This window comes from Mesoplodon mirus, assembly GCF_964341445.2.
Source record: "Mesoplodon mirus genome assembly, chromosome: 6".
Lineage (NCBI taxonomy): Eukaryota > Metazoa > Chordata > Mammalia > Artiodactyla > Ziphiidae > Mesoplodon > Mesoplodon mirus.
In genome coordinates this window covers 102533612-102555323 of record NC_138982.1, presented here as the reverse complement: position 1 = coordinate 102555323, position 21712 = coordinate 102533612, and the positions used below count along the sequence as shown (strand labels likewise).

Genomic DNA, 21712 nt, shown 5'->3' with positions numbered 1-21712 from the left:
GTGGCTCATAATTTAATCCTTATAGAGGTAGATTGCAAGTGCCAAAGGCAAGTGCCAATTTGTAGGTGACAGGCAAGAGTAACAAATGTGTAAATGTTGGGCCTTGAGAATGAAGAATGAGGTCATTTGGGAACTTAGTCACAGCTGGGAAGAATACTCACTGAAAAGATTCCATGACCTAAGCTTAATTTCACAGAATTAGATAAATTTTTCATAGATAGGTACACAGATGTATGCAAACTACATATGCATATGCTTGTGTATATTTGGGTGAACATTCAGAGATACAGGAGAGGCAGCATAACAATGAAAGATACAGCTTTTGGAGCCAGACTGCTTGGGTTCACATCCCTGCTTTACCACTTACTGGCTGGGTGACTATGGGTCAGTTCTGTGTTTCAGCTTTCTAACCTATAAAATAATGATAATAACAGCAACTACTTCAGAGTGTTGCTTTGAGGAGTAATTGAATTCCTATTTGTGATTAGTATTTGAAATTATAATCTGAAGTGAATATTTATACTTGGAACAGTGTCTGGCACACAGTACACTAAATACTATATAACTTTTTGCTAAGAAATATAAAAATTAATACTTTTTATTTTATTATATTTTAAGATTTATTTAAGAGATGATGACATTTTTATTGGATTTTCTTTTTTCTTTTTTTACTTTGTGCTTATGCCAAATTAAAGTTATAAAGGATATCATCAAGTGACAAATTTTAGGACAAAATTAATAAAACAGTGGTAAACATTCTCCAGCTTTCCTGTGAAACCACACATTTTTTAAAAATCTACTAAAATAAAAATGAGATCCTGACAATATTTTTACATGTAAATTTAAAAGTCAAAAACAAAACTAAACAAAACATAAAACAAAGATAAATACTAGCATCTAAATGGAAAAATCTTGCTGTTTCTTTGACTAATTTCTGGGTAGGGGTATTAGTTTTGGAACCTCTACTGCTGTTATTGAGTCTTTCAGGTCGTTATAGTTTTGTAGAACCCAGGATGGTGCAACAGACATAGTGGGCATAGCAGGGTGATGGCAGCTCCTGAACCATTTAAAAAAGTTTAGCATCCATGATTAGGCATGTTAGGCAAGTAATTCTACTCAGAATTGAAATGATTTTTAATAAAGTTTCTATCAGAGCGACAACTTTTAATGTCTTCTGACTAACTCAGTGCAATATGCAAAAGGCACATCATATCAGGCTTGAAGACTGTGTAAACACATGCAGTAGTAAAGTTATTGTTCAAAGTGAGCTTCATTTTTGTTGATGATAAACATGACTGTGTGTAACAGAATTCCTAGAGTAAAAATGAGCTGTTCTTGTAGAAGGTTGTACTGTGTGTTTACATGGTTTTCAAATCCTTTTCTTATTTTCCCCCATTATTAACATGGAAGTGGAAGTATTGGAAATAAAACTATAATACGCATGCACACACACACACGCACTAGACGAAGCCACACATGGCTAATTAATTTTAAATTTAATAAAATTAACAAAAAAAGTCAGTTCCCCAGTCACACTAGTCACAAACACTCAAAAGCTACATGTGAATGTGGCTAGTGGTGACTGTATTGAACAGGAAATATATACAACATTTTTAGTATTGCAATAAGTTCTATAAGGCAGTATTAACATAGATATATGTTATAGATAAATAACATATACACTTAATATTTATTTTAAAATTGTACATATTCTCCATAAGCAAGGAACTTCCTTATTTTTTTCCATTGGATAAAAATACTCAAAAACAAGCTTGAATATTCTTCCCATTGCTTATATATTTCAAACCATGATGCAAAATGAATCAGGAGCAAGTAAATCAAGAAGTCTTTGACTATTTATTAAAACGAATCTAAGTCAAGCTACCGTTTGTTTTTTTCCCACTAATTTAGAAAATTTTATTTTTACCTGTAAAAATAGAAAATATATTACAATCGAATTCCAAACACTATGAGCTTCAGTATACTTCCAAAATTATGAAGCATGAATGGAATTTAACACTGAAATACTAGAGAAATCTCACATGAACTCTGTAGTGGGGTTAAGTTCCCCAAGGAGTGAAAGACCATTTCCCCAACAACTCACAATAGGCACAACATGTATGTAATAATTATTATTCATATATAACACTTTATAAAGTTAAAATGACTCAAGTATTGAATAATCTTTAACAAACAGAAAAAGGGCAACTACATACTTTTTTTACAGTTGAAAAATATAAGTATTAGATTATTCTTTACGAAAAAAGTTAATAAAGATGGTAAATTTGACCTAAAAGATAAATATTATTAGTATTTAAACACAAATTATTTAGCACATATTTTTTGTAGAGATTTAAAAGAAACATTCTCTGCTCTTTAGATTTTTCGAGGTCCTTGGGGAGAACGGAATGTGTTTCAAAGTTAGGCAAGGATAGGAAGAACCATATGCTGATTGTCAAAGGATTGGTATAAGTGAGTTATATAGAATTTGCACTTAACAGATAATTATAAGGATATATTAAGAAATGTTTATCTTCCATGTAAACATGTTAACAGCCATGGTAAAGAAACACACTATGATTAAAATGATATAGAACCCCTGATTTAAAAGGTAAATATTAGGTATATTAAGTTTTTTGGGTTGTTAAAGCTCACTTAGAAATATAATGATATGTCAGTCAAGACCTGTTCTTTTATTTTTTAATCGTTTAATATACACACACACAAAAAAAAACCCAAGAGAACGTCAAAAATGCAATCGTGGTAGCTGATTTCAAACTAAACTGAAATATTATAGAAAATATTTTTATAAAAAGGAACTTACCCACAAAATCCAGCTTAAGAGGTAATTAAGGAATCACTTCTCTTTATCTGACACTTTTAATCTATCTCCAATTTGATTGTAGTAAAATAATGTTTCGCATTATTCATACAAAAATAATTAAAATGTTTAAGTGACAATGGTTATTAATATGGATAATATTATTTATAAATTTAACTATTTGACATACCAAAGTATTTTTATTGCAAAACCTAGCTTTGCCTTTTCCCGAAGCAGGGCTAAAAGTGTCTTAGTACACTAAGATATAGTGCACTATAGCACACTAAATAAATACTAAGTTTATTTTGATAAGCTAATTTGAATACTTGAAGAGAAATTAATAGCAACAGTCCTGTGATATTATCTTATTCATTATGATGGAAATAATCATGCAGATTTCAATATATAAAGGATTATTTTAAAGATAGTTTTACTTTTTTCATTAGTTGTTCCTTGTTTGGTATTTAGAATATGATATTTAATGGTATTTATTCTAATTCAATCAAAAAAAGTTGTTTTGACACAGCTGGTCATTTTGGGGCATGAGAGAAAAATGATAATATATCACCTGTAAAAATAAAATAAATTTAAATATATTATTAAAAATTCTCCACATAATTTAGTTAAAATACTTTTTTGTGGATACCTGATGTCACACAGACTATTAAGTATATTTCATTTAAAAATTGTAAGTTACTTGAACCTAATAGAATTATTTGGCCATTTTGCATAACCTTTAGTACTTGATTATACTTGATATAATAAAAGTTCATGCACTAGCTTTCAGAATCAACTCACACCAGGAGTAAGTTTAACTCAAGCCAAAATAGTAACTGTAGAGATTCATGCCTTAGAGGGTGAAGGTGTGATTCCTCTCCTCTTGCATAACTGCAATAATTTGGAACTCCATTGTGGGATAACATACAATGTTTGTATTGGAATAATTCATATGTCTGTGCCCTTTAATACAATATAAACTTCCGATTGTTAGGAACTAAATCCAAATAATTGTTGTACCTTCCCCATAATGCTCAGCACAAATGCACAGGAAAATCTTGCTTAGTAAATTGTTACTGAATTAGAAAAGTACTAGAGAGTATGTTTTCACTGAATTAAAATTACATACACTCACAATGCGTATTACATATATATGTACATGATATATGTAATATATATATTTTTCCTTTTACTATAAAATACCATACAATATAAGAAGAAAATGCAATATGACAGCAGAATAAACCATGTCTTCTTGTCTTATGAAGCCTCATGCTGCTTTTTTTCTGTGAAGTTTTTAAGATTTGACATGCTAACAATACAGTATCCAGCACTGTTTTGAATATCTCCTTCCAGAAAAATATTAATTACCTTCTAATATCAAAGAAAAATTTCCAAAGTAAATAGTGTATGTGCTTTATTCTCTTAAAGCAAAGGGTCTCAAATTAACTATATATATTTGACTCTGTGGATTTTTTTTTTTTACTTTAGCTGTATGCATGCTAAAACATACAATCATTTAATTAATTTATATTTAAAGGTGATGAAATGACAACAATAATACTGTTTAGAGCATGTCTCTAAATTTTATATTAACAAAAAAGACTTAATGATACTTATTCTAAGTAAAAATGAATATTTTAGACTTAATGTTTTGACATACTTGTGGATCAATATTCTTTTTACTCATGTTGCTTCTATCTTGACCTTAGAGAACACAAATTATAGATTTAAGTGGATTAATTTACTCTTTTACCAAAATAAAATACTTAGGACTTTCTCAAGCCTTGAAATATGCTCAGTATTAAACATTATAATCCTTCCTTTTTTTTTCTCAAAGGAATTAATTGCAGGTTAAGTCTCTCATCATTTAAAAAGCAAATAGTATTTGTGAATACTATTATTTCTGCTATAAATGAAAGCTTAGACTAGTTTTTAGTGTCATGTATCCTTTATTTAATAAAAATTTAATCATTCTTACCTGACTCCAGACCACATATATCATGAAGAACAATGGTCTTAGAGAATACAGAAGAATTCTGAAAAATATAGTACTGAAAAAGTAGACATGAATGCTTTTCTGATTATAGGTATGATTCAAACAGGAAAGTGCAGATAAATCTACATGAATATTACATCTGGTTCATTGAATGGCTTATAATTTTGAAACTGTCACATGTCAGCAAATATATCAACACTGCTAGAAAATTTAAAAGGAAGTACATTTCTGTTAAGTGCAGTTGCTTTTAGCTCACATAAGATAACCATAACTATATTTTAAATAAAAAGTTACTTTTTGTAAACAAATTATTTTTACTCATATCACCATTAACTCTTCTGAGTGAAGAGACCTGAGCACTAAAAAGAGCTCAACAAATATTTTAGAATGAATATGCATATACACATTATGTATGTATGTATGTATGTGTATATATAAATATAAAATGTATAACACAAATGGTCAGGTGGTTATGGTAATTCTATTTACAATCCTGTTTTGAAATTGATAATCATGTCAAACCCATGGAATCTCACTCTAGTCAAAGATCAAGAAAATTACATTTCAATTCATCTTCTTTGAGATGAGTTTTTAAAAGGCCATTATATTCTACACATGCAAAAAACTGTCTAAAACATGAAGTATGTTTTATTTTAATATTTAGAAAAATCTTGTTATTATTTATTTTCTTAAAAACCAAAATCAGATTATGACTTTCAATTATCTGACCAGGTAAGTAATATATTATGTCATGCCATTTAAACAAACAAAAATTGTGAATTGTAGGTGAATTTTTAGGTAGGGGTGAGGATACATATCCAGGTTACTCAGCGCTTATTGTTACTCTGAAGTAAATACCAGTTTATTTGTACCATGATATTGTACCTTAATTTGGAAATTGTACCATAATTGGAAATATTGTATCCTGATTTGGAAATAAGTGTGAATCCTAGAAATAAATCTTAGGTTTTCTTTTTTTACTCTTTCTCTTTTCCCTCTATCCTTCCTTCTTTCTTTCCTTCCTTCCTTCCTTCCATTCATTAGAGCCATTTCCTTCTAGCCCAACTTTAAAAGAATCTCCTTGGTGTTCTCTTTACAATATAGTCTCAATTTTGCAATACGCAAGCAAAATATCAGAATTTAAGTTAAAATTTTGATAGTAGAATATTTTAACTCTAGGGTTTTTGTTTTTTTGGGAAACAACTTCTTTTTAGTGGTATTCCATTCAAAAATTCTTGTAAGTCTAGTTAATTTAAAAACTAGAAGTTTAGAAATAGATTAACATAGTTTACATTTCTAAGTTAATAAATAGTATTATACATTCCTTCAGTTTAACAGAATATAACATATTTTTGGCATTTATAAGGAGTGTCTTCTTTGGCCAAAATTTTTCTCTTAGTGAGCTGTTAATGACATCTATAAAACTATCCACTGTAAGTGAATTTAAACATTTAAACATAAGGAATTCAAATTTAATTATAAAAAGGTCATGAAAAGATATTCTTTGACAGTAAATAAGATTATTTCGAATCAAAACATTAGTATATTGAATCATCAAACGCTTTTAAGAACTCTTATTTAAGCATAATGATTTATGTTATAACGTAGTCTTTTAATTTTACAGTTTATAAATTGTAAACTGACTTTGCAAAAGCATATTGCAAATGATATTGACCAGTCAATATCTGTAAGAGTGGTAATGAGTAGCAAAATCAGATTTTACTCCTTTAAATACTAATATATAAACTCCATACTTGGTTATCTTTTCAGAAGTGATTTGCATACATTTAAATTAGCGTGGACACGTTTAAAGAGAGGCAGTGTTGAATTCCTAATGAAAGTGGAAGCACAGTCACCAATCGGAAAAACTTCCTCAGTCTCAAAATCACTGGCATTTCACATTTCTCTTTTTGTAGCTGACTTAGACGTGCGGCATCTTTTGCTCTCCTTCTCTTTGCCTCCAACTGACTATAATGCAATAACTGAAACCACTTCTACTGTATGTGACACAAACATAGCAGCGCTGAAACGCGTCGAATGGAAGGCTGCTTCCTCCTCCAGAATTCTGTAAGCGTCGAATGCCAACCCTTTGCTCCTTCATTTACTCCTTCCCCAAATCTCGCCACTGTGCCATTTCCCTCTCGCCACTGTGCCCTATGAAAGGAAAATATCCTCTACTCTTTACAATACCGCTGTTTCTCTTCTCGGTTCACTTTTCTCCATTGCCATAAATTTTTCTTCAAAACATTCTGATGAGTTTTGAGGAGGGCTTTTCGACCTCACTCGACTGTAATTCCCTAAATCTTTTCAAGAAAGAAAACGATGATACTAATAACAGCGAAAAAGTATTACAGAACCCCCACGCTAGTGACACGGGTTGCTTGGCGCACCCTTCACAAACGCGTTAAGTATAGCCTGAGCGCATTCCTCCTTCCGCGTGATGAGCCTCTTCCACCTGAGAGGAGCGGAGGCATTTTTGTTGTCGACCAACCCCCTCTAGCGCCGAACTGGCAGCATCCGAGCGGCGCCTGTCAGGAGGGCAGAGCGCGGGGCTTGGCGGAGCTCAGCTGCGCTCGCGGCTCGAGCTCTGCCCTCTAGGCCCGCCTAGGCCGCGGGGCGAGAGTGTGAGGGCCAAGCGCGCTGAGGCCCCACCCTGTTAGCACCTGTGTTGCCCGCCCCCCACTCCCAACCTTGGGGGGCGAGGGCGGCGTAGTCCCGTCAGGCAGCGGGCCGCCGCGGCTTCCCACCGACCCGAGCGCTGGGAGGGAGTGGGCGCCGCGAGGGGGCGGCTTGAGGGTGCGCGGAGAGAACTGTTCACTCGCAGGCACTCGGCGCCGCTGTGGATGTGGCCACGCACCGCTCAGCCCGTGGGTTCTCTGAGCGCGAGGTCCGACGCCGCCACGCTGCAGGCGCTCCGGGCCCCCGGAATCCCAGAGCCCACGGCTGCGACAATGCTCGTGACCTCCACTGAGAAGTCACGGCCGCACGGCGACGAGAAGACCTCAGTGAGCCCTGGTGCCAGGCACCCGTACCTATCCAGCCTGATGTGACTCTCCTCTGCTGCTTGCTCTCTTCCTTCGCTCTCCTAGGACCAGCAGCGGAGGCGGCCGCAAAGCTGAGGCTCTCGCCCTACTGGGCAAGTTTGGGCGACCCGCGCTGAGGAGTGGTCAGGCTGGTCCGCCACCGCCAAGCTTATCCCGGACCCGGCGCGCTTGCCCACAGCACTCGCTCCCCTCTGGCGGCAGAAATGTAGAGAAGTCGGGGGTAGCCGTGTTGGGAGCTGACTAGCCCTAAAACGCTGGACGCTGCTTCCGCGAAATGGGGAGCAAAGTGCTTGGGGGACTAAGTGCGGCCTCAGAGATGCCCGGGAAGCGGTTGTCGAGGCCGAAGCGCGGCGCAGACGCGGCCGAGCTGGAAGTGTCTGCTCTGCGGCTCGCTGCCGTCGCCACCTAGGAGAGGGGCTGAGGGCGCAGCTCGGTAACTCGCTCGGACAGCTCGTGGCCCCGCGGAGCCTCTTCAGTCGTTCGGCTCGCGCCGCACTGGCCGGAGGAAAGTTCCCGCGGCCCCCGCCCGCTTCACAGCTGCTGTGCCCTCCTTGCTTTTGGTTCTGCAAGTGCCCACTTCAGTCCGGAGAGGCGCTCGGGCCGTCAGAGCTGCAGGAGCTGCCCGCCGCACCTGGTCCTCGTCACTCCCCCGCTTCCGGCCGTGAGGCGCCCTTCCCCGCCCCCGCGTTCCCCTCCCCCAAACTACAGCCCGAGCTAGCTCCTGCGCGCACGCTCTCCCGGGCCCAAGGGAATAGTCCTCGCGCGAGCGGGACACGGTGGTGGATGCAATTCCGCTCGCCTACAGCCGCCAGGAGCTCCCTGGCGCCTCAGGCAGCGTCCTCCTCCGAAGCAGCTGCGCCTGCCCCTGGGCAGCCTGGACCTTCGTGCCCTGCCCCCGGGGCCTCGAGCGGGGGGCGCCCCGGGACACCCTCTGTGGGCCGGGTGGAGGAGGAAGAGGAGGAGGAAGAAGACGTGGACCGGGACCCGTACCCTACGCGGAACACCTGGCTGCGTTGCTGCCACTTCTCTTTAAGGGGGAGAAGAGAGCCGGGGAGAGCCATGGGGGGCAGCGAAGTCCGGGAATTTCTTTTGCAATTTGGTTTCTTCTTGCCTCTGCTGACAGCTTGGCCGGGCGACTGCAGTCACGTCTCCAACAACCAAGGTAAGGGACGGGGCGCAGAAGCGAGAGGGGGCGGGAGGAGGCGGGTGCTCTGAGGACCGGTGCGTTGGTCGCCTCCTGCAGGTAACTTCGTCCCGGGGTAGGCTTCTCCGGGCTCTCTACACGAGGGGGTAGAGGATGTCCCCTCCCCAGAGCGCCCTGTCCACATCGGCCGGGGCCGGCGACCTCACGAATTCCGGTCCCTTCTGCTTCCAAATGTCTTTAAACGGATGCGTGAGCATCAGCAGCAGTTGGGTCCCAGCCCTGGCGGCTGCGGGCCCGCTCCCCGCTGCGCGGTCTGCGCTGGAGGTCAGGCTCCGTGGCACAGGCTTAATGGAGACTTCTGGTTCTCTGCGGTCGCTCACAGCACGGTAACATGTAGGTATCTCCCACATGCTTTCAAGAAAGCAGATTGCTCTCGCTGTAGCCTCTGGCCAAATACCAACCTTTTGCCTTCGGTAAACTAAGCCGCCCTCGCCCAGCTGCAACCCCTTTATCCCATCCAGACCGAACGTAGACTTGTTGGAAATTATTCCGAATTATTTCTAGCCCAGATGCCCGAAGGGGCCAGGGGATAAGTGTTAGGTGTGAATTAACAAGTTGTGAATATCCTATTTATAAAGTCAGGTAAAGTGGTAAAGTGAAGATGAATAGTGTGTGAAAAGTGAAAGTGAGGTTTACTGAATGGAAAGCACTGAGAATTTTTGAACATTTTCTTGCCTTCTATCCAACAATCTTTATGAGACATATCTCATTGGATTTCTGCTATGAATATTTAAGGATCTATAAAAAACATCACCTGCATAATCTAAATCCTCCTAGACTAAGAGATGAACAACCATAAAAGTTTTCCAGCATGTACCTGGCTTGAGGCTCTCACTGGCACTGTGATGGCTACCAATGTTACCTGGTAATGTCACACTTTTACAAATACTTCAAATATAAAACTTCAGTTGTAGTTACGATTCAACATATAAGGCTTCGAAATAATTTGCAGATATATAAATGGAGGTCAGATGACATGAAAGTGTGCACTGTTTTTGCGAGGGTGAGAAGGTTGAGAGAGAAGGCAAAACAACACAGCCTTCTTTTTTGTTATCAACATGTATGACCAATTTGTTAGAATTATTCAGAATCAATATTCAATTGTTCTTATTTATACAACTGGTACTTTTGACATGTTTTTCTAATTCTTTCTCTTCTTTTTTTTTGACCTGCTAAGTTGCAATCACAAATGCATATGTCAATTTGAAAATCCTACACAACCATCATGCCTGTAAGGATGTATCATATGAGCACCACCTATAGTGCCATACTCTCCTATGGCGGTGTATACCTTCACACACATCCCTTATTTGTTTTCAAGGAATATTGGCATTAAATATCAAAGGGGTAGTTACTTAATCTACCCCTGAAAATAGAAGATTGTTAAAAATAACATGTAATTATTTGACCTTTTTATTAAAAGAAGAGAGGAAATTTTTAATAATTGGAAGATCAGACATTTATGTTGTACCAAATGTGTCTAGGGCTACTAAAGAGATGTATACTTTGAAGTCAAGTTTACTAGAGATATTTTAACAGTTATTTCCTTGCAATCATTTCCCTAAATCAACATATATTTTTTCATTAAGTGCTGGTAACTATCCAAGGCCCTGAGGATACCAACATAAATAAAACACATGTTAGACTCTTCACATGACTAAAGTGCCATTCTACCAAAATGTGTCAAATGTTAAAATATGACCTTTCAGATATTCATATTAAATTTAAGGACATAGAGGAGTTGTTTGTTAACCTCTTGCAGTAATTTTTATTTATCTATTTTAATGACTTTCTCATACTTTTAAAAGACATTTTACCTAAAATATTTACCAATTATATGTAATTTATGTATGTTTTTATAAGTTAGCTTAACAGTGTCAGTATTACTCAGTTTACCCAACAAATAAGATAATTAAAGGTAGTCTCCTAAAACTCTTAATTTGAACTTGTACTAACATGCTAAAAACACAGGCTATGCATTACACTTGGGTAATATAGTGCCTAAAGGCTAAGTTGGGTAAAATTTAGAGAAGTTCTTCAACAGAAGATTATAGAGAAAATATGCTCAGATTTTTTTCATCAGACACAAATGATTCCTTTTAAAATGCTTTTTACAGCCTAAAGTCATAATGATTAGAAATTATGCCTTATAATACTTTGAGATAATTTTTGAATACTGAAATCATCACGCTAATAGTTAATAAAATGTGGAACTTCAAAATGTTATTTTTATGAACACTTGGGGGATATTTTCTTATTTGTAGCTTCATAAATAGATGACATGAATCAACATATCTTACCAAATTGTAAACATTGAAAACATGAGGTATTACAGAATTATTATAGTATGTACACAATATAGAAATATTAATGTAAAATATAAATCAGATTTTTTTACACATAATAATAAACATCAGTAATATGATGAAGAGTTAATTTTAAGGATATCGTATTCATTTTCTTAGTAACTTTTCATCCTAAGAGCTAATGGAATTCATGTTTTATTTTTAAAATTTGTTTTGGAGGGTAAAATTTCATTTTTATTTAATTTGCCTTCTCATTAAGTATATTCACAAGGTAAACTTTTTAATGTTATTTATCTATTTTTACCAAATCATATAAAATCTTTCATGGTTGAATGAAGGAATCACCCTCTTCCCATTTCCTAGTTTTCCATACGTAGGCATAGTAAAACGATCAAAAAAGTGAACTACCTCATTTTTAACCTGGTGCTTAAGATGGTGCTAAGAGTAACTTGAGTACAGGAAGCATCTCTTCTCTTGTTTTTTTTAACTGCTGTGAAGCTCTGCACTATAAAGACAAATCAGTTTGACTTTCTCTTCCTGTTACCCAAACCTCCTTGAATCCATCAAAAAGTAGTGTTGCTTCCTAGATCACTTCATCTGATTAAGTAAGTGAAAGCGTGATTTGCACTCAGATTTCTCTTATTCCATTAGTTTTCCCTCTATTTAAAACCATAGTATTTATTTCGTGTTGGTAATTTTTATGTAAAAATAACAGATTTTACCCTCTTAATATATGTAAACTTTTATTTCCGTACTAGTAGGATACTTAGGAGAATATAAAATACAATCTTGTTTCATATGTAAGTAACCAGGTGTATCAATAACAGTGGTTAGTAGCCACCAGGGATCCATTAATTCAGAGATTACTCTGCTTTAGTCTGAGTTGATGCATCTCTCAGGGTGTGACTCATGTTTCCAAAAATAATCAATACTCAAATAATATATTAAATCAAAATATGGTTTGAATATGAGAGTCTAGTGAGCTCATTTTACTACCAAGATTGTGTGAATTGATCTTTCTCCTCCACCCAGGAAATTCAGTGACAAATGAAATAAACAAGGAAAACAGTAGTCTGAGTCATTAGTTTCATTGAATTTATTAATTTGAATGAATTGAGTGTAAAATACACTAAGTTGTGTGTAAATACAGGTGAACATAGCTGAGCAGAAAAATATCTGCTTAATAAAATTCATAGCCCCAAATTAGTTGAACTTCCATAAGTATTGTTCACAAGCTATAAGTCTGTTGTTCTAATATTTATTGAAGGGGAGGAATTGAAATATTTTCAGAAAGGTCAAGAGTGAACTTTACTGAAAATATTTAACGTTGTGCTAAATAAGGAAAACTGAATGATTTATAAAGAATATTTCTAAAATACCTTTCACTTATATAAAATTCATTTTCAGAGATAAACTATTTATAGTTGTAAAGGTTCAGATTGTAATCACGTTTTCTTGTTTACCATAAGTATAAAAACAACCTAGAATGCAATTTTATTATACATTTACAAATTGAAATAAGCCATTGTGTAATTAGTCATTATGATTAGTGTTTAAAATAGAAATATAAAATGTCATTGATATGCATTGATCATCTAAATGTTTTTTGCTCTGGGTTTGGGATAACACTATATCTAAAACTTTTTTCTTACACAAAAATTATACAGTGTTCTTTAAGGATCTCTTCTTCAAACTAGGAATAACATGAATAAAGCAGTTTTAATTGAGATTTTCCCAAGGGGAAAATATATATCTAAAATTAGTGGTTAGATAACATCTTTTTACATTTTTAATATTTTCAGCTTTTCTAGTAAGGAATTTGTATTACTTTTATGTTACAAAATTAAATATTGAGAAAAATACTAGAGTTGAAAGTCCCTTCTTCACTAATCACTACTGTTATAAATAACTTAAGTGCAAAAGGCATCATACATTTCTTGTATTTCCTTCTACCAATCCTCTTTCCCTATGACAAGCACCATATCTCAATCTTTCTCTTTCATTCTTCTCTTTTCACACACATGAGTACTTCTGACTATATATTTTATTTGTCCTAAATGGCGAGAGAACAGATCTTATTTTACAGTGTACATAGTCAACTGAACCCCAAAAGTAATAGAAATTTCTTCATTGTGTCCTTGACTCAACATTTCTTGGGAGTATAAATATGGTGGAGATCAGTACATATAGTTAAGTAATGAAAAGGGATTGACTTTGTTCAGTGTACTTTGTCAATCATGTAATCAAACTAAATTTGTACAGAAGGATTAAATTGTTTATACATCCACAGTGTTATTTTTAAATAAATATTGTATATATTATATCATACATATAAAAATTGTGCAACATAATTTAATATACTACATCTATAGTGTTCTGATCAACTTGCAATTTCATTAGACTGACATTAGTTCTTTAAAAAATGGAAATTATATTACCTCTACTTTTGCCTTATTTTATTGAGTACTGTGTTTTCGAGTTTAATATTTAGATGATGAAGAGAAAAAGAATAAGTAAGGCAGACTTTATAAATGCCCTCATGGAATTTATTTTCTAGTAAGGGAGACTGACAAAATAATATTTAAGTAAATGAAACTATATGCTGTGCAGGAAAGAATACAGGCACTGAGCAAATAAGAGGAGGGACCTGCTATTTTAAATGTGATGGTTGGAAAGGCCTATCTGGGAGGTGATATGTAAGCCACATTCTCAAGGATGAGATAGAGCTAATTGTACAGAATGGGAAGAAGTGCATTCTAGGTAAAGGGAATTGCCTGGTCAGTGACCTTGAAGGGAAATGAGCTTGACACGTTTGAAGAAATAAGTCCAGTGTGACTGGACCTTACTGAGCAAGGAAGAGATTTAGCACAAAGTAAAGTTTGAAAGATAGTGAGGAACCAGATACCACAGAGAAGAAAACAAGCCATGGAAAGGAACTGGGTTTTAATATTATCCTAGGTAAAATGGGAAGCTATTGAGAGATTTTAACCATTTTTCATTTTAAGAGCATTATGGCTAGTGAGCAAAGAGATGATTGGAAGATGACAAGAGTAGAATTAGGAGTCTGTTGCAGTTATCTGGGGGGGTGGGGGTGGGATATGGTGGCCTGGCTAGAGTGGTGGTAGTGAGATGGGGAGAAGAAGTTGGATTTGAGATACATTTTGGAGTTAGGATTATGGGATCATCTTATCATTACAGAAAAATAAATGTAGATATTCAACATTTATATCACTTTTTTTCCAAAGCGCTGAAAAAATTTTCCATTACTCCCCGTAAAAATGACCTTGCTTATAACACTTGATAATTGACAGAGGATAGGAAAGGGGGGATGAGGCCCACTTTCCACTCTATTCAGCTCAGACTATGATTTAAAATATAATCTTAACAGTTTTACTATTTCAAACCATTGTCAAACCATTGTACATAACATTGTACACTCATATTGGATCAACAAATGAAATTTTTTAATGCATATTTGACATGATAACTTTCCATATATAGTCGTTTGTTGTCAGAGTGGATAATGGCACACATGGGTGGAGACATCTTCACAAAGCAATATGGTAATCCAACAGAGTCTATTAAAATATAGAGCAATATTTGGAAGTTTGGCTTATGCACCAATTTTGTTCATCTTTGTTATGATCAGATTACTGTAACTGAAAACAAAAATATAAGTGATACTAGATATCAAATAAGCATGTTTCACATATTTACTATTAGTCTTCTTTTATCTCTGCATTTTGTTTCAATGAAGAGAAATAAATACATGTTCAGAAAGCCTATAACAGATCCAGAAAATGAGATCTTAAGATGAGGGAAGAAACTATTAGGCTCTCCACTAAACGACAGTATATTGCATGTAATTTAAAAAATTTCCCTGACCAGTTATTATTCATTACAGTGTGTTGCATTATAATAATAATATATGAATGTAATCATTAAATAGAGAGAAGCATAAGAATTCCTAACTTAGTCGTATATACTTTGTATATATTTAGAAAATTCATACTCTGGAAATGCTTCATTTAAACATTTCTAAATATTCTTAAATATACATATGCAAACATAGTAAATCTTATATTTTACTTTAGTGCTTAGAATGTTCTGGAGAATACTATTGATATTTTATAGTGATTTCCTTTCAGTAAACATTGACTTCTTAGGGATATACAATTTTGTTTTTCAATGATAAATATTCTAGAACTGAGTGAAAACATTCGTTCTTCAAACAGATATTTATCAGAGGCCTACTATTTGATAGGCAGTGTACTTACCATATATAAGAATTCAAGGAGAACTTTCCCTCCCAGAATATATGATCCAGTGAAGGGTTTCCAGTCTCTTTCCAAGTCTGGAAGGAAAATTTTCTGTTTTCTTAAAATTAGATCCAAAATTAATTAGAAAAACTTTAAAAACACATTTGTTATATGGTAACATGTAACAAGTACTGTTGCTCAATTCTCATAATATATTTATGTACCATTTATTTGAAAGTAATTTCTATTCATTACAGTTTATCTCAAAGTTAAAAAAATAAGTCACTCAGCAGTCACATATTAAGAATCTCCCTGTGTCAGGCATTATGCTAGGTTCTAAGTCTACAACAGTGATTATCATACAATCTCTGTTCCTTAGAAAATCAGTCTTCTCTGTTGATGTTATATATCCTTGAGTAATTGATATTTACTCTAATTACTTGATGATTTTTATGAGATGAAGAATTTTACAGTAAATGAGATCATGAGGGAGAGAAGGAAGGGGCTAAAGTAATACTACTAACACTTTCATGTGGTTTATTTGTAAAATTGCTTCACAAGGATCTTCTAATATTAGTTTTATGGGTGGGCATATATTCTATTTAATTACATGAAAAGTAAACATAAATATGCATTTAAAAACACAACTATGCATAGAAAATACAAATATTTCACATCTGTAATGGCTTTCCATGGACTGACAGGTAGAGGGAGATTTTTTTTGAAGGATGTTAGATGAGCTTTTTATGGTGTGTTTATTTAAGGTGGATTTATTATTAAAAACTGTGGTTAATGGTGAAGAAGCTAGTTTCCAGTTTCAGTTAGCAGCAAGCATACCTTTTAATTAAGCTTTGGAGTGGGAACTGGGATGAAAGTGTGTATTTTCAGTCCATGTACTGAAAAATAGATTCAGCTACTTTCCCAGGATACTGCTGTGTCCTCTAGCTGTTGGCCTGTTTGATGATCTGAACTTGCTGGATATAAATGAAAAATCACCCCTCTTCCTTCTATTTCATTTTATAACTTCACTTGTAAAGTTGTACTTAACTTCTTGATCATAGAAGATATAACATCTCCTTAGAAACTGAATGTTCAGGAGGTAGAATTAGTTATGTATTATTCTTATAATGTTAGGTATCTGGATACATGGGATATTTGTGTACATAATTTATTTACTTATGTTAACTTACTAATAACATAACAGTAGAATAATTATGTATTCTTTCAGATTATTATTATAATACTCATATTGGTGGTACACGAGCCTTGCAAAGAGAAACACATTCTTGTATAGTACATAGAGTATAATGTATAGAATAAGGAAAAGTACTTACACATGATTAAAAAAAAATCAATATATGAAAAATTTCCTACCTATGATGACTAGGAAATAAAAAGGTATTACATTAATATGTATTCCAAATAAGAATTATCTAAAACTAATTGAAATGATTGCCTCCAAATATGAGTTGAAATATATATCAATATCACCTTAATTTTTACTTTTAAAGGAAGAAATTTGTTCCTTATATTGCTATGATACTTTAATATTGCTAAAACTAATTAAAATTAAACATTTAATTAGAAAATTAAACTATGTAGTGGCCAATGAATGTTATTCTAAAAATTGATGTCTAAGACAACTGAAGTTTATTTTAAAATATAATACAGTAGCTAAGTAGCTATAAACATGCAAAATGAAAGAAAAATAGAGATAGAAAAAAACTGAATTATGGTACTAATTTTAAAACGAACCTAATTGGTTAAGAAGTCTCTCTTGTTATACATATATATATATAACAATATCGTGGGTTAGAGCCTTATCTCTGCAAGTATAGAAATGTCCTGGGGACAGACAACGTTAGCTAAATCTCTTTGAAAAAAAAAATCCTGAAAATTTCCTTTCACTCTCCTTCTGGATTTAAAGTATACTTAGACAACATTTAAACTGTGAATGCAGGTGAAAATAATTAGTAGTTGCCATTATGTGTGACAGGAAAGAGCTGAGCAAACTAACAGCATTGCACAAAATCATAAGACTTTTGTCAGTTTCTAAAATTAAATAAAATCTATGCATTAGTCCACTTGTTAACAATTATAATGCCTGATCAACAACAACAAAAAATCCCAAGACTGCAGTAGCCACAACAATTTCATAACACTAGAACATTTAATGAGGAAACGACCCTGTTTCCTTGGCTGTTTTACATGCTCAATTTAATGAGGGAGCAGTCAGAAAGAGATCCTAACTTTTATCTGAAAAAGAAACAGAATTTCAGAAGTGCATATTATTGGTATAGCATATTGCTTAGCATGTTTTAAAATAAGTGAAAAATAACATGCTCCAATTTTATTTTTATGATACTATATTAGAGCAAAAATTGTACCTATATTATAATGACTTACTGTCTTAAAGTGTTATAGTATAATAATTTCATTTTATAGTTTAGAAAGCTAGAGTTCACCCCAGTTATTAAAATAGCAGGTAGTTTGTTTATTTAAAATTTCATGTGTAAGAACCTTTATGATATTCACTAGTTTATGACCAAAAATCCATGTATATATATGCACTGCTTTTTTAGATTTTTCAAGAGCTCTATTACCTAGTAAAGCAAAAGTAAAATTTAAGAATTTATTTTAAAGTTTAGTATTCTAGAGTTTTAAGTACTTGTTAAAGCTAAATGAAAATTTCCCCTGAATTTATGAAGCCTTAAAATCAGATGAAATTGTTATCCTCTTTCTGCTATAAAGTTCTGAAATACTTTTCCATTGTAATATAGATATAGTTATCTTTGGGTTTTTGTTCATATTTATTTTTATTACTTATATATAAACACTTCAATTCTTAATCTATATGGTTTATTTGTATATATTTTCCTAGAATTCTCAAATTAGTTCAAAATTAAGTATATATTCATCCAATTTTTAAATGAGATATATTGATACCTACTATGTTTTTTCACTGTGCTGGGAACAGGAAACGTAAAGATGGGTCACTTTGCCCTGGACTTCTGAGAGCTTAAAGATTTAACTAATGAGGCTATTTATATGTCATTGAATAATTGACAAAACAATATGGATTTAGCTGTTCCATAGATAAGTTCACATCTGTGAATTATTGTTTACAGAGATGAAAAGGTAAAAGTACCATTTTCACTGATCTATGAATTAGTATATGGAGACATTGAGAATAAATATTCATTCAGTATATTGACCATGACCCTATATTGGCACTGACTTTGTGTGCCTGCTAGAAATGAAATAGGATCTGCCCCCTGACATTAAGTACAACGTAGTAAAGTTGAAGAGATGTACTTAACAGTTAAATACTAGCAATATAGCAAAGATAAAGGGAAATAATTTTAAAAATTATAAGCAGAGGGCCTCCCTGGTGGCGCAGTGGTTGAGAGTCCGCCTGCCGATGCAGGGGATACGGGTTCGTGCCCCGGTCTGGGAGGATCCCATGTGCCGCGGAGCGGCTGGGCCCGTGAGCCATGGCCGCTGGGCCTGTGCGTCCGGAGCCTGTGCTCCGCAACGGGAGAGGCCACAACAGTGAGAGGCCCGCGTAGAGCAAAAAAAAAAAAAAAAAAAAAAAAAATTATAAGCAGAAAAGAATCTTGAGTTACATATGGGAAATGAAAATGTCTCACATTTATCAGGATTCATCATCATAAATATATATAAGCAATAAGAGAATTAAAACAAATGACTCCTCTGGAAACTTCAATTTTTAAGCTACCTTGAATTAGTTGTTCTGCACTTGAAGATTAAAACTTACTCTCTGTATAGGTAAAAATAAAATCCAAGTGAATAATATCTTAGATTGAACATAGTTTTTTTTTTTTTTAACATCTTTATTGGAATATAATTGCTTTACAGTGGGGTGTTAGTTTCTGCTTTATAACAAATTGAATCAGCTATGCATATACATATATCCCCATATCTCCTCCCTCTTGCATCTGCCTCCCACCCTCCCTATCCCACCCCTCTAGGCGGTCACAAAGCACCCAGCTGATCTCCCTGTGCTATGCGGCTGCTTCCTACTAGCTATCAATTATACATTTGGTAGCGTATATATGTCCATGCCACTCTCTCACTTCATCCCAGCTTACCCTTCCCCCTCCCCGTGTCCTCAAGTCCATTCTCAACATCTGCGTCTTTATTCCTGTCCTGCCCCTAAGTTCTTCATAACCATTTTTTTAATAGATTCCATATATAGAACATAGAGTTTTTAAGTAAATGGCACCACTTGGCTTTTTCATTAAAAGTTTTATCATATTCTTTAAGAAATAGTGTGTTTGATGATGGTGGCTGCTTTTAAAAAGAAACAGCACAAAAACTATAACAACACAAAATCTTGATTTTAATGGATTGTATGTGGTTTTCTCTACTGATTATTTTATATTTAGATGATGGTAAAATTGTAAAACCTGTATGATTTACACTATATGCAATTTAAATATTAAAAATGTTTCTCTAGTTTCTTGCCATCTCTTACCATTCTTGTTTTATTGTGATTCTCTCTTCCTTACCTCTATTAAATATTGGTTTTTAGAGGTGTTTCATAACTTTGAAATTGCTAGTATTCTTTAACATTTATGTTGAGAAATTAGATAAATTACCTTTGATAGATTCTGTATTTTATATTTGAGAAATGTGCCTGTAGAAGAGCATAGAGATAGAAATTGCTGCCAGAACTTGGTACTTTTAAACAGAGAAAAATCAATGGCAGATTATCCATGATTAGCTGTTGACATTTAGATTTGTACATTTATAATGTCAAAAAGCACTGAAAACTGTCAATTTAGTTTCTAAATTACAATAATATTCTTATTTTCAAATCCAACATTTTATGGTTCTCATCTGTCCTTCAACATAAAGATATATTTAAAATAATAATTGAAATAATTGCAGATCTTTTGACAAACTGGACTTTAAATAATTAATTGAAAAATTACAGATCTGCTAAAAAGCCTAATGAATTACTCTCTTTATGTGCATCTAGGTTTGTGTTGTTGCCCTGATCATTATTTCAATATCCTAGTGCAGGCGTTATTTCTAACTTATGAAAATAAATATCTTTATAAAGGTATATTATGATAGGATTAATATTTCTTCTCCTTTAATCATTACACAATACCTAGAATATGGTCGTGTATTGCTATGTCATAAAAATTATTTTAATTCTGTGCTAGAGTATGTATCATAAGTCTTTAAAGTATTTTCTCCTCCAGCAGATGATTTGCCTGGGCTGTGAGAATCTGAGTTGTTGTCAGGCTTTACTAGATTGAGGATATTTTTTGAGGTTTGATATCTTAATTGTAAAAGATTATGATTTTAAGTACATCCCACCACACATATGCCACATTTATTATGGAATAGATCCCATCCTCCAAATGCACACTAGCTTGGTTGGAAGTTCTGCTTCTAATGTGGCACCAGAGTGTAGGAAGCTTAAATAGTATCTATATAACTAAGGAAAAAGCCATCAATTTTCTTTTTAATATACTTGTCTCTGATATACTTATTGTCCAGGTCCAAGATTATCCTGTTCAGTCAGTTGCTCTCAATTTCTTATAAAAAATTTGGACTTAATTCTCTTCTAATGCAAAATTAGGGAATGTTTCATGCAAATGGACTATTTTAAATTTATCTCCTTTAGCTAGTCTTAAATTGGAATGATTATGATTTTCTTTTATGTGTAAGTTCTTTATATACACTACTTACATATGTCATGTTAATTCCAAGTATTTCCCCCAAGTTACCTTTAATTATATTTATTACTGTTTGGATATCAAGATTGGCTTCAGCCTCCAAATTTTTCCACTTATCATTTTTCCCCTCTAATATTTGCTTCTGATGACATGCACACATTGAACAATAAGCAGTTGGGAAATAAATGCCCATTTACCAGTCACTCTAATAGTGCTTTATATACCAACGATAAGCTCCCTGACAAAATGTCAGTTGTAACTAGTGTAACTTATGCTGAAGTGGGGTTTCCTACCTTCCAATTTTAATCTAAATCCTCCCAAATTCACTTATCTAATATTCACATGAACAAGAATGGCTGATACCTACC

General features: G+C 34.6%; 1 protein-coding gene across 4 annotated transcripts in view; it reads left to right on the top strand.

Annotated features, from left to right (window-relative positions):
• Positions 1 to 8644: 8644 nt before the first annotated feature.
• Positions 8645 to 21712, top strand: part of EPHA6 (EPH receptor A6) — a gene marked incomplete at its 5' end in the record, with an annotated part of 845284 nt that continues 832216 nt past the window's right edge. For all 4 annotated transcript variants that reach the window (XM_082625310.1, XM_082625308.1, XM_082625309.1 and 1 more), the window contains one exon: positions 8645 to 9023. In XM_082625310.1, the coding sequence (XP_082481436.1) occupies positions 8645 to 9023 (379 nt within the window). The remainder of the gene's footprint in view (positions 9024 to 21712) is intronic.